Below are 13,879 nucleotides of genomic sequence, written 5' to 3' on the forward strand. Positions count from 1 at the left end.
TTTTCAAATTCACTTCGAAAAGTATTCAAATTAATGTTTCAAATGTTGGGTTTTAATTTTTAAAGGGATATGTTTCTAATTCACATATTGGCAACAGCGCCTATATCAAGTTGAAATAATTTATACGTACCTAGATATTTTACTTTCAAAAAGGAAAATTATCTTTATGAATCAACAATTAAGGCAAAATATAAAGTATAGTTCAATACCACCTCCACAAGCCACATAAACAACAGTTGTTTTGTTATTTATTTATATAGAGGAAGATAGGATATGACACAAAATGTCATAAGTCACAGAATGTCTCGGAACTCGGAACATAAGTAAACAGAACAGCGCGCCTCTGAAATATGTCATCTTTATTTGTCCCATACAGGTAACCTTGTCTAAGCAGGTAACAGATTCATTGTCCTTTATTAGATATAACCGATGTTGCCACATGGTGAAATAGGAACGAATCCCTTTAAATGTTGAATGCATTATTTCATTCCTCTTTTTTAAGTATTTAAATAATTTTTTAAAGAAAAAGATTGAAATGATGAGTTTAAAATGCGTTGTTTTAGAGCTCTTTTATGAAAACTACTTGATTTTCGTCAGGAGGAACATTCCCCATTGACAATGAAATATTTTATAGTGTTTTTTTAAAGAGGTACGGAACTTTGAAATGGAATAAAACAAAGATGAATTTTTAAATTGACATGAAATTTACTTTATTCGAAAGATAATCTTCTGGCATTATAATTTAAATGCGACTTCTGGCATATGACCGCCATGGCTGGCTCGGACGTAGTCTAAACTGAAGGTCCAATTTTCGATGACTTTACAACATTTGTGGACAATCGAATGTTATCGAATGTTATCTTCCAAGTGGTCAATCGTTTCGGGCCTATCGTCGTAACTAGCAACTTCACATATCCTTACAGAAAATAGTCTAGCGGCGTTAAATCGCACGATCTTGGAGGTCAATTCACAGGTCCATAACGCGCCGTCTAGTTGGAACCAGAGCTCCTGCACATCATGGTTTTCATTTGAGGAACAAAAAAATTAGTAATCGTGGTTCTATAGCGGTTATCTTTGACTGTAACGTTCTGATCAGCATCGTTTTCAAATAAGTATAGACCAATGATTCCACCAGCCCATAAAGCACACCAGTCAGTTTTTCTGGATGTAACGGTGACTTAACATACACTTGAGGATTGTCACAACTCTAAATACGGCAATTTTGTTTATTGACGTATCCATTTAAACAAAAGTGAGTGGATACAGTGCGCGATACGTAGGTAGGTATTTCGAACGGAACCATGATTTTCAAAATAAATTTACACAATTTGGAAGTGTTGTTCAGGCGTATGTCTATATATGTTAAAATGCCAAACCACCGTATAGAAGTAAACACCAAACCAAACTAAGCATAAAATCACTTGACAGCTGACAAAATGGCCGCCAGTTGAAAAAGTGTTGCCAACTTAAAGTTCTGTACCTCTATAAAAACGCCCTTTAACTATCATGAGCAGTAATTATTTATCCTACTGTAATTGAGAGTACCTGCAAGATCAATAACGTTATTGTTAATGATATAAATAAACATCAATCAGTATTGATGAATGAATTAATGTGGGTATTAATTGAGACAACACGACAACAGATACAAAATAATGCTTTATGTATGTTCAACGGCCTTTTCTTCAATATAAGTTACCACAAAAGTCACCAATTGTCATTTTCGACAGGGGCAGCAGCATAATAATTCAGATAAAGTGATACCTACTCTAATACCGCTGATCTCCGCTAATGTACCGCCTCTGACGTGGTGATTTGACTTCTTTGAGGCGCGACTTATCAATTACATTTATTAAAAACATTTTAGGGTTTATAGCAGTGTTAAATATTCCATAACAAATAAACCTACCTTGTAAAGAAATACGCTGCCAATATACATAACCACACGTCGGTTTCCAAAACTGTCAAGAATTTGAACAAACTAGTGGGAGTCTCAGGAAGTTTCATTAGTATGGTTATTCCTACAAGATCATAGTAAGGTACAGTGAAATCTATAACGTTTTCCCTTTCCGCCATCACTGACATGGAACCCAAACCGACGTCAGCTCTCTTTTCCATAAGCTCCTTCACTACACCACTCCATTTTCCACTTTCATCCATCGTTCCAAAATGATCAACAGCTGTGATTTCATAATCGAATTGGAGGATATCTGCTATTTTTTCGATAAGGTCTATGCAGTAGCCACTGAATCCTTTCGGGGATGACTCGTCTCTAAATATAAATGGTTTTTGCTGAAACAGTTAGAATATTTTAGTGTGTTCTGAAATGAGAAAGTATATCATAACACATAGGCTGAAAGAGAAAGAGAAAAACTTTTTTTGTTCAAAATTGGCTTTATTCATCAACGTAATCTCTCTAACATTGAATACCACTTCTTTAGGACGATTTATCTTCTGCCTCAAAATAGGCCTCAGTTTCAGCGAAACTGAGGCCTATTTGAGCGAAATTTCTTACCGGCGAGCATTTCTTTGAGGTCTGCGAACAGCCAATAGTCGCTGGGAGCCAAATCTGGTAAATACGGTGGATTTGAGAGCAATTCAAAGTTCAATACATATGTTTGGCCATTGTTTTGATTAACTTGTATCACGGTGCAATGTTTTGATGAAACAAAATTCTTTTATTTGCCACATGCGGTCGTTTCTTTGCAATTTCGGCATCCAAACGCTTCAGTAACGCTATATAATATTCACTGTTAATGGTATTTCCCTTCTCGAGATAATCGATGATTATTACACCACGCACATCCCAAAATACCAAGGTCATAACCTTTCCAGCCGATTTTTGTGCTTCCGGACGCTTTGGTCGAGGTTCACCAATTGCTTTCCTCTCAGATGACGATAGTTTTGATTCCGGAGTGAAGTGACGGATCCATGTTTCATCCGTTGTCACATATAGATGCCAAAATTACGGTTTATTATGTATAAGCATGACCAAACACTGCTCAGAATCATCATGACATTCTTGTTTTTGGTCAACAGTGAGCTCGCGCAGGCACCCACTTTGAACAGAGCTTTTTCATAGTCAAATGCTCATGCAATATAAAGCCAACACGTTCTTTTGATATTTTTACAATGTTAGCTAACTTTCGCAACTTTACTTTTTGAACATTCAAAATGATTTTGTGGATTTTTTTATGTTTTCCAGTGTTACTACCTCATTTGGACGACCACTGCGTTCTGCGTTCAGCAAATCAACTTTTAATCGTTGTTTCTGATGAAGCGGAGTGCTTATAACACTTTTCAAGCCATTGCTTTGCTTGAACGGTATTTTTTCCCATCAAGAAGCAGTGTAAAATTAAAACACGAAATTGTTTTTAATCCATTGTTTTTAAAATAACAAAAGTGGTGTCAGTCTTAGCACAACAACTCGCAAACTTATGAGTAGAATATCATGAAATTTCAACATATTTCTTTCGAACGTTAGTGCTAACTGAAAAAGCGGTGAATGCAATAAGACCAGCGCCATCTATGTGTTATGCCCGAGACTTTTCACCCCAAGTAGTATTTATGTAAGTATACAAATATTATAATATATACAAATATGTATATCTATACAAATATTATAAGGAAAAGACGAAAAGACTATAACCTCAATCTCTTGATATTCTTGATGTCAGAAGCATTTCCCCTTTAATAAATTTGGGATCTCTCGCTATTTGATATGTCAATTTTACTAAGGAAATGAATACAGCAATGGAGAAATTTGATTACCAAGGCTAACCTCGTTATACTCAACACTAAAAGCTGGTTATTTTTGACGAAAAAATTTTCATTTATATTCAATTACTTATTCATATGTCTTTTGACAGTCAAACATAAACCATAGAAAAAAAAATAACCCGATGATACATAAGTAGCCCAGTTAGAGTCCTACAAATAATCAACCGTAGCCGATCATTAACCTCACCTCAACTGTAACAATCCGATACACAACATCAGCTGTAAGATTCACCATCACTTGTGGATCCGCGATAGTCAAATTGTTGTCGAAACCAGCTGACCAAGTTCCTAGAACGGTAGATTTATCTGAAGCTCCTTCTCGTACTCCCACCGAAGTTAATTGCATCTGAAACTCCATGTAACTCAAGCCATTTGAAACTAAAGTTATCGGCCCGTAGGTTGGTGGTTCTGAAATTTCCTGTAACGAGTTTTTCATGAAATTATTATTAAAATAATTAAAAACGAGTTTCAAGACATTAACAACTTCAAGTATTAGTTGAATAAAACTCAATACGATGTAGTAGTTCCCCTGACACACTGTATACTTCCCGTGGGTTGGGCTCCGTATCGGCCGCGTCTCCAGGTGGCGGATAGGGGAGCGGTCAGGGGACTGGATGCCCTGTCTGGGAAGCCAATGTGCCCTTACGGACGGAGTCGCCGGACTCCTGGTCAGTGGCAGAAATAAGTAGGTTGAGGGGAACTAAAACTCCCCAAAAGCCTTTGTCAAACATGCCACCGTGGACCAGCCTACCCAAGCTAAGGTATAAGGAATCGTGCCGACAGCTGAATGGCCGCAGGGTGATATGCGGTTACGAACGATCCCCTCGGGGAACTGGGCGAAACCTCATTGTAATCAGCCTACCTCTGGTAGTGCGGCGCTTTGCCAGATATGACCAACTCTTCCCTAGCTACTCGTGGGAACACACATGAATGAAACAAACACAAAAACAGAAACAACAAAAACAAAAATCAATCCCGAGGCTTGACAGAAGTCAATCTAAGGAGGTGGATGAACAGAAATGTCCACCTAATCTACCGCTTGGAATGAGGCTGGACATAGCAGATCACCGCGTGATGTATTACAAAGGTCAAGGCGTAAGCGCATTTACGGCGCCGAGGCCAAAACGAGAAAGAAAGCGAAGAAGGCAGGAGTGACAGCAACTATAAGTACACCCTCCTCCTCCCCCACTCCACCTCCAACAGCAAGGGCACTTCCTGCGGCGGGCGCCAAGAGCTCCGCCTTGAAAAATGCAAGGAACCGGCTGCCCCTGCAGGAAAGCTCCCTCACTGGTGCCCCTCCACGGAGGTAACCCCAAGAAGGTTGAAGAAGCCGCGCAACGACAGTAATGTCGCTGCACATTCCAAAACCTTCGCGGAGGCCACCGTGAGACACCTCAAGGTTGCCAAAGAGAGTGTGTGTTTGGCGAGTTTTGGCCTACACCTACCAATATAAAGGAGATGTATCTTAGTGACCCATCCACCTTCCTGGAAAGAACAGGATGGACGATTAGCTAGGAGGACAACTCCTCGGGAGGATGTACAATGGGTCACATGTGGCCTAAATGCTGTGGATCTACACTCACCCTCCCTACTCTACAGGTACAGATACACTGTATACTTTTTGGTTAACCGAATGGAAGGAGCTGTACACAGGAGGGGCCAATAGACAAAAGACGCCTGAAGAAGCCAACTTGCTTATTTTGGATCTATTCTGCGCATGAGGTTCCAATTCACCTTTTATTTATAAAGGGTGTTCCAAAAGGCACTTCCGAACTTTGACAATTGATAATGACGATCTTGTTGAAGCTACAAATCAAATTGTTAGGCTACTGTTAAATTGTCATTTATTTCGTCCTACTGAGAGGACTATTCGCAATGTGGCGGATAAATTTGAAACCACTGGTTCAGTGAACGAACGACCAACACCATTACGTTGACGAAACGCAAGATCTGGCCGAAAACATCTCCGCTGTCTGTATAGCGTGCAGTAGAAACTGAGATAGTCGATTTCGCATCGCTCACAAGAACTCGGTCTTTCGCAGACTACAACTGAATTGAGCAGTTGGCAACTGACCCTAATTTTCATCGGAAAATCATCTTCAGTGATGATGCCCATTTCTCGATGAATGGGCACGTGAACAAACAAAATTGAGATCCAAGAATATCCAATGCATCCATATTTCTTTGAGAACGACGTTGACCATGCCATCACTATCAACAACGACCCCTTTAGGTCGATGATTACCATTTTATTTTGGCCTCAATTGGATGATCTGGACACCAATGAAATGTGGTTTCAACAGGACGGTGCTACATGCCACAGAGCTCATCTCATGCCACATTGAATACTCAGCACAAGCGATTTGAGGGCATGGTCATCTAACGTGGAGCTGAACTGGTCGCCAAGATCGCGAGATTTGACCCCGTTAGACTTTGTTTGCGGAATTTTCCCAAGTCTCGTGGTGTATGGGAATAAAGCACAAAACACAGCGTTCTTCAAAGCCAACGTAACCCATGCCAGAGTCATAGAAATTGGACATTTCGGATGTGCCGTGAAGTACAATTAAACTGTGTTTTATTCCACACTCACATTGCTTTATTTAAATTCAAAGATGGCAAGTGCTTAATGAAAGACCCAATAGTTTTCAATCGATGCTATCTATGCACTTTTTTAATTTAATCCCAGTAACTGTCAATTTACAATTATTATTGTTGAATCAAAAAAACTATAACGAAAGTAAAATTATTACACATTGAAAGTAATAGTTTTATTTAATTTCTGATAAGAAATTCACTTCTCAACTTCCAAATCGGTACAGTTTCAATTATGGACTTCCTATAGCTGTTCATTTTTCCCAAAGCTATAATGGTCACCGTCATACCAAGTGAAGTTCTTCACCAAATAAAAAATTGAACTGCAGTGGAATTCATGAAAGTCTTATTAAATAATATATGGGAGAATATTTACTTTACCTTACTGAAATATTTTTTCAAATTCAGACCTTCCCTGTTTGGACTATTGTCTCCATTGTAGTCATCACATGTTATATAATTTGTGACGCTGTTTTTCCAAATACCATCAGATATCATTTCCCTAGAAATGTAAATCAACTTTATCAGAAAGTCTACCTCAGCCAATAATATTTCATAGAATCAAATCTAACACTACCAAGAAACAAGAACAGGTCAAATCTATTCTGAAGGATGCCTTTAGGTATGAAAAATGCCCTGACACCAAACCATAATGAAATGTATGACTCTTACTTGATGGCAATGAAGGAACGTAGAGTAAGATCGAAATAAAAAGCAGAAGATATGATTGGCTTGGTATTCAGTTGATACGTTCTCTGCAGGGTCCCCAACCTATCTTGATGAGCAGCATTTGGTGAGGGTTTTACGAATATTATTGTTGCATTGCGACAAACACATTTCATTTCCCCGTCTTCTTGGGTTATGACATGCCAGGCAAATTTCCTGGAGAGGAGAGACAATTGTAATTGACAAGTCTACATAAATATCCTTCTCACCTGTTGAAAAAATTAACAGAATCAGCTGCATCGAGGACTCGCTTGATGTTTTTCAAACTTGCCAAAACGAAAAAGTTGACCAAATCTAACTTACGAAGCTGGGTGAGTTGTTCAACAACTTGATTTCCTGCTTTAATGGGTGTGATAATATGCCGTGTAGGTACGTTTTGCAGTAGAGACTTATATTTATGGTCCATTACTTCAAAATATGAATGATTGTGAATAACAATTTCCAGAGAAATGAATCATCCTTGAAAAGCTGATCACTTACCGAAAGAATTATCAAACAAAATAGCTGCATTGGTAATATTCTGATTGAGAACAAGTGTTCTAACAATCTCAGGAATTATGTCTGCAGGCGGACAAATTTGGATCAAGTAGTCCTTTTCATTTTCATCAATGTTACGCCACTGCCTCAAATCCCCCTCTTGGCCGAAAGAAGCACTAATCGTCGGCAAGGCCAAAGCTTGGGTGAAAGATTTCACTGTTTCAGATCCTAACCCTGTCATAGTAGTATCCAGGACTAAGTGAGGGTAGGTCTGGGTCTCTAGCATTGCGTTGTAGGTGGAACACACTACAAATATTATATTTGTGATAAGAATCATTCGTGACTGACACGAAAGATAATTCGGGTTATATTTGCTACTCCAAAAAAAATGAAGAAAATCCGTTAATTTACAAATTTAAGTGATTTTCGAAAAAATAAAAAGTCTACCAATCAATTGACTCTTCTTTGTCGAAGAGATTTGAAGTTAACAAACGAATTACTGGCAAATAAAATATGAAAACGTTTTACAAAAAATATTTGATAAATTTACACAAATTAGAAACTTTCGATGCGGTATCATCTAATAACATTTGCTATGAAAAGGAGGATCACTCTAGGGAATAGAATAAAGCTGAACTAAGAATGGGGCTGAAGAGTTCGTAGAGTAACATTAAAAAATTATTTCCAGCGAGCATTCTCTTGAGGTCTGAGAACGGGAAAAAGTCGCTGGGGCCAGATCTGGAGAATACGGTGGATGCGGAAGCCATTCGAAGCCCAATTCATGCAATTTTGCCGTCGTTTTCATCGACACAGTGACACAGTGCATTGTCTTAATGAAAATGTACTTTTTTTAAATGGGGCCGTTTTTCTGCGACTCCTTCATTGAAACGCTCCATTGTTGGTAATTTGCCAGCCGACTATTGCGTCTTTGCAGGCTTTGGAGTTGGTTCACCAACGTGCAGTCCACTAAGTTGACGATCGTTTTGATTCTGGTGTGAAATGATGAAGCAATGTTTCATCTATTATCACATATCGATGCAAAATTCGGGTTTTTTAAAGTGGAACAGCTTCAAACACTGCTCAGAATCAGCATGTTGTTGTTTTTGGACTAGGTACCTACCGGACTGAGTCATGGCCGGTGGGAGAAACCGTACATACATAATAATAATTATTTTCACTCCAGTCAGATCACAATTCAAATGATATTGGAACAGTCAAAAAAAAAGAAAACACAGCACATGTATATATAAAATCTTGAATAGTAGTAAAAATTATAAAGTAATATTCTGATAATTATCACCGGTATATACCTGAGAGTATAAAATACATTTAAAATGCATTCAGACACCATAGTCACTCAATAAAAAATGCATCTACTTTATAGTAACATTTACTGATTAGAAGCTTTCTCAATTTGTTTTTGAATATTTTGTAATTCCTCTTACTCGCAATATCCTCAGACAGCTTATTGTATAGTTGAACCCCTGTGAAGGAAGGGGTATTTTCGAACAGGGTTGTTCTATGTTGTGGTATCTGCAAGCGAGTACCGTATCTTGTATAATAGTTGTGATTATCACCACTTGTCGGGAGGTTAGGGAGTTGTAATTTAATTGCCAATAATGATTTCATGATGTATACAGGGTGTAACTGATTGTAACTGACTGTAACTGATTGGAGTCTAAGAAAGTGTCTAAAAACTTCGTCAATTCTGATGTAATCAATGTTGCGTTACGTATACATATTTCCGGGATCATACTATTGTTTTTTATAGAGTATTGCATAAGAATGGTTTTGTTGTGATTAAGTATTAATCGATTAGAGACACACCAGTTCATTAACTTTCTCATCAAATTCACATTCATTTTCACTGTGAAATGCAAGAGATACATAATCGGCATATAATACTAAGCAATCGGCATTCATATCTTCTGGCAAATCATTGATGAACATAAGGAAAATCAATGGACCCAGTATAGATCCTTGTGGTACTCCTAGATTGATGTTATGCAATTCAGATCGTGCTCCATTGAGTTTCAATGATGTAAAATTTTGTAATGTGGGTTAGCCTATTACATGAATGAATAAATGAATAGAACTCAAAATAACAAATGCAATTGAGTATCTGGGAATTATTCGTGATATTTAAATCACCTTTTGTTATCATCTAGGCTTCTGAAAAAGAGCTCTTCAAATAATATTTTCTGAAATCCAACTGGTTAAGACTTACGCGATTCTAGAAATGCATTTGATTCAGTCCGATTTCCGACAACTCTTCTAACATCAACACTCAGTCCAAGTTTATTGTTCTTTTTCAGATAGGTCATGACGACGTCCAGAGTTTTATCCGCTACTTCATTTCCTTCTTCATTAACAAACACTGAAAAATTAAAAAGCTCATCCTTGATTCAATTAATTGATCAAACGAGGTCGAAACCAATCCATTAATAGTGATACGAACTGTTGGAAAACAGTTAAAAATAATTAACGTTAACTTCACATCCATGGGAAAATGTTACATTAATCTTTTTCCTCATTTCAACCCATCAAAGTTGTTAACTTTTTTGACATAACTATACATGGGTGTACCAACATATGCCATTTTAGTAAAAAAAATTGTGATAGTGGTTATACTACATAATTCAAACATTTTGATACACCAACAACCAACTTCACCTGTTCTGTGCTTCATCACATCTAATTTGAGTTTATTACTCATTGCAGCTGCTTTTTTTATCTGCCTCACATGACCAAGCTCGCTCTCTGTTTTGCTTATTGTTCCTTGAGATATGGGCGGTAAATTAGGAAATTTTTCATGAAATAGGCGACCTACTTTTGTTGTGTTTGAGTTTTATCTCCGTAACCAATCATTTGTAAAACTGTTATTTTATGCATTTCCGTAAATCTAACAATTTGCCAGACTTGAAGTTAAAGAACTTTAAACTCAAATTGAAACACTGACAACTAATATTGTAACCCCTACTTTATAATAATGCAAGGTAAGGTAAGGTAATGCAGAGAAGTAAGGTAAGGTATCCATTTTTTAACGTTCACGAAAAAGTATGCCGTAGCGATTATAAGTTTTGGTAATTTTTGAGTTGGCAGGATTGCATAAACAAATATTGACTTTTCATTTTCTTGACAGCAGCAATCATTCATATGAAATAAATAATAGTCATTTCTATAATATTATGGGAGACGCATATTTTGTATCATTAATAGAACAATACCCAAATTTCACAATGTGACGTTCAAGTTTATCTGGTGACATTACCTTTACATCATTCGGATATATCCGTCAAAATTCGTAGTATGGCGCTTTTTGATTGGTCGGAGGTAGGAACGCAACGCAGAAGTAGCCAACTTGTTACCTTGCCTTACCGACGTTACCTTACCTTACTTTTTATCTAGAACGCAAGTGTGTTTTCTCAATGCTTCACCTTTCTTACCTTACCTTACCTCGTTACCTTGCGTTTTTATAAACTAGGGGTAACTTACAAAACAAGTTGAAAAGGCGTTTTAGACTAACGTTGCCATGGAAATAATTTACAGTTTTTTAAAGAATGCCATCTAAAAAGAACATTGCTATGGTTTTTGCTTACTTTCTTAATATCAATACCTCAACATAAAATTTTGAGTAAATTGTAATAAGTTTAGAGTGTATTTTACCGAATTTCGGTAACCACATAATTTAAATTTATTTTATCTTAATTGTTGCAATAAACTTGAAACGATATATCACAAAGCCTATACTTCCCATTTAAAAAATTGGGGGTTGTACGTGTCATTCGACGGGGGTTGTTAAATTATAATTTTAGATTGGCGTGTTTCGGGATTTTGTTAAAATATGTACCGTAACCGAAATAATGAATTTATTCCATTTGGCTTTTACACACTGTATACGCTGTATATTCAGAAAAAAGGTGAATTTTCATTTTTCTCACAAATGATTCATCAATTTCTATTTGGTTTCCTTCAAAGTAGTCCCTCTCCCATATAAAACACTTGTGCCATCATTTTTTCTAATTCTCGAAGCAGTTCTGATATGCACTTTTTAGTGTGTCCTTGATCTCTCTCAGCGATTCAGTTTTCATCTCCTCAATCGTCGCAAAACGCCGTTCTTTCATGGGTCTCCCCAATCTTGGGAACAGAAAAAAAATGACAGGGGCAAATCTGGTGAATACCGTGGCTGAAGCATGATAACTGGGTTGTTTTTGCCCAAAAAATTACAAACAGGCAGCTTACATATAGCAGGTGCATTACTGTGATGCAAAAGCCATTAATTGTTTTTGAACAATACAGCAACTTCTTCAATAGTGATTCAACGATTCTCCATAACAATTTTCTTCACTTTCTCAACATTTTCGTCGGTTGTTGATGTGCTGGGGCGTTCAAGACGAGCGTCGTCATTTACATCTTCTCGACCTTCTGTGAAAAGCTTCTACCACTTGTGAACATTTATCTGACTCAAAGAACATACACAGTATGCCACTGTCAACATTTCAAGTGTTTTTGAGCACTCAATTCATTTATTAATACAAAATTTGATACAAATTTTTCATCAATTTTTTTCGATATCAGAAAAACGCAGAACAAGCAAAACACTTTAATGCCTTTCACCAACAAACTAAACATGCTAAACAGCTGAGCATATGAACATATGTTCAGTGCACCAACCTAAAAAAATTGCTAATCGACTGTACGTAGCCCGCGAAATTTGAACATTCACATTCACAGCAGTCCACATAGATATATTATGAATATTCAGTGGAGAACTTTGGTGAAAACTCAAAATTTTTAAAACAAAAAAGTATTCTGAATGTTTGATAACTACACTGATAGAAAATGAGTTCAATTCATTCGCCTGAGTCTAAATTTACTTACACACATTAATATTCTGAATTGTTTGTCCTTCGCAATATCCAAATAAGAGAAACTGAAAAATTAATAAACTTTTTTTTGTGCACATTCTGCTCACTTGAAACTGAATAATCAATACGTTTTTCTAGATCATCACTTATGAAAGAAAGTATCCACACCTATATAATAGATACTTCCTCGTGTTGCCAGGGTAAGTTTGATGTAAACATATATGAAGACCACACATATAAATTGTTTATCAGTTAATCGAATTCCTTGCTAGCACATAATGAGAACGGTTTCACAAGGGACATATAGATATGTTGTTCGTTGGATATTTCAAGGAACTAACGGAGATATATTCATATAGAAGTCGAGTGAATTTTTAAGAAAAAAAAAATAAGTAATTTATATTCAATGAACGAATGTGTCCCAGTTATTAGCACAGGTTATTCTGTTTTATGTCCATTTGGGGCCCGGGATATCCCTGAGCTGAAAGGGTCATGCTACGAAAGATATCTTTTGAATAGGATATACAATACAATACTTTATTTTTCCTGAGACTCTTTTACAAGCATGGAAATCGTCACATACACAGTAAAGATTGGACTTGATAAAATATGGAATATACATTACAAAATTGAATCAATAGTAGATGTAGGAGATATTTATACAGTGCGGTCCATATGTATGGAATACATTCATTTTTGGCGTTATTATGTACTATGTGAAAAAAACCTGAAACAGGTCGATTTTTAATCTTAAATTGACAATTTACAGTATGAAAATATTATCCCCCTCCAGCACCCCTTCTGAATTATAAGCACCCCCTCGAAAATTTTAAATAGTAAAAGGGGGTCGTGTGGCACGTTGTTGGAAAGGGATTTTAGTCCTCTGTTCAGCAATATAAAGTTTTTTAAGTTTGGTGCAATCATACCTGAGAAAATTAATTTTTACAATTAAATTAAATGTTTAAAGTGACCACCATTATTCACTTCTTGACAATAACCTGATCTATTAAACAGACCATCCCTGTAACACGTTCCTTACTAACCGTGAACCCTGGAAAAAATCTTTGAAGTTACTAAAATATTAGACAAAAAGCCAAATAAACAATTGATAGGAATCTAGTAGGCTGCTGTCATTTAGGTATTGAAAGACGTCAGTATAATATTTGTGGGCGTATTAAATTTAATTATGACTCATTTGTCCGAGACTCAAAGAATAGACATTTTGATTATGATTGGTTGTGGTAATAAAACAAGAACTCAAAAGGAGGTTTGTGAAATTCTTGATAATAAATACCCTGGTCAACACGTGTCGCAGTCTACAAATAGCAAAATTGAAAAAAAGTTTCATGAAACTGGACATGTAAAAAATATTGGAAAACCAGGTAGAAATGTTCAATTTACTGATGAAAAAAAGTTAGATGTACTTCTAGAGATTG

General features: G+C 36.6%; 1 protein-coding gene across 6 annotated transcripts in view; it reads right to left on the bottom strand.

Annotated features, from left to right (window-relative positions):
• Ir25a (Ionotropic receptor 25a) overlaps positions 1–13,879 on the bottom strand; it is a 29,965-nt gene that overhangs the window by 10,695 nt on the left and 5,391 nt on the right. For 2 of the 6 annotated variants that reach the window (XR_012467345.1, XM_074182914.1), the window contains exons 1-8: positions 10,034–12,221; positions 9,803–9,952; positions 7,579–7,881; positions 7,308–7,506; positions 7,045–7,254; positions 6,754–6,874; positions 3,968–4,198; positions 1,910–2,292 (exon numbers count right to left, since the gene is read on the bottom strand). Coding sequence is in view for 5 of the 6 variants with exons in the window: in XM_074182914.1 (XP_074039015.1) it covers positions 1,910–2,292; positions 3,968–4,198; positions 6,754–6,874; positions 7,045–7,254; positions 7,308–7,506; positions 7,579–7,881; positions 9,803–9,952; position 10,034 (1,598 nt within the window). In the remaining variant the exon portion in view is untranslated. Of the gene's footprint in view, positions 1–1,909; positions 2,293–3,967; positions 4,199–6,753; positions 6,875–7,044; positions 7,255–7,307; positions 7,507–7,578; positions 7,882–9,802; positions 9,953–10,033; positions 12,222–13,879 lie in introns of those variants that run through there. The other 4 variants (XM_074182915.1, XM_074182918.1, XM_074182916.1 and 1 more) reach the window with 4 other exon arrangements.

Source organism: Leptinotarsa decemlineata, unplaced genomic scaffold (assembly GCF_025532065.1).
Source record: "Leptinotarsa decemlineata unplaced genomic scaffold, Ldec_3_MD MMD2_tig00026330_RagTag_RagTag, whole genome shotgun sequence".
In the NCBI taxonomy this organism is placed as follows: Eukaryota; Metazoa; Arthropoda; class Insecta; order Coleoptera; family Chrysomelidae; genus Leptinotarsa; species Leptinotarsa decemlineata.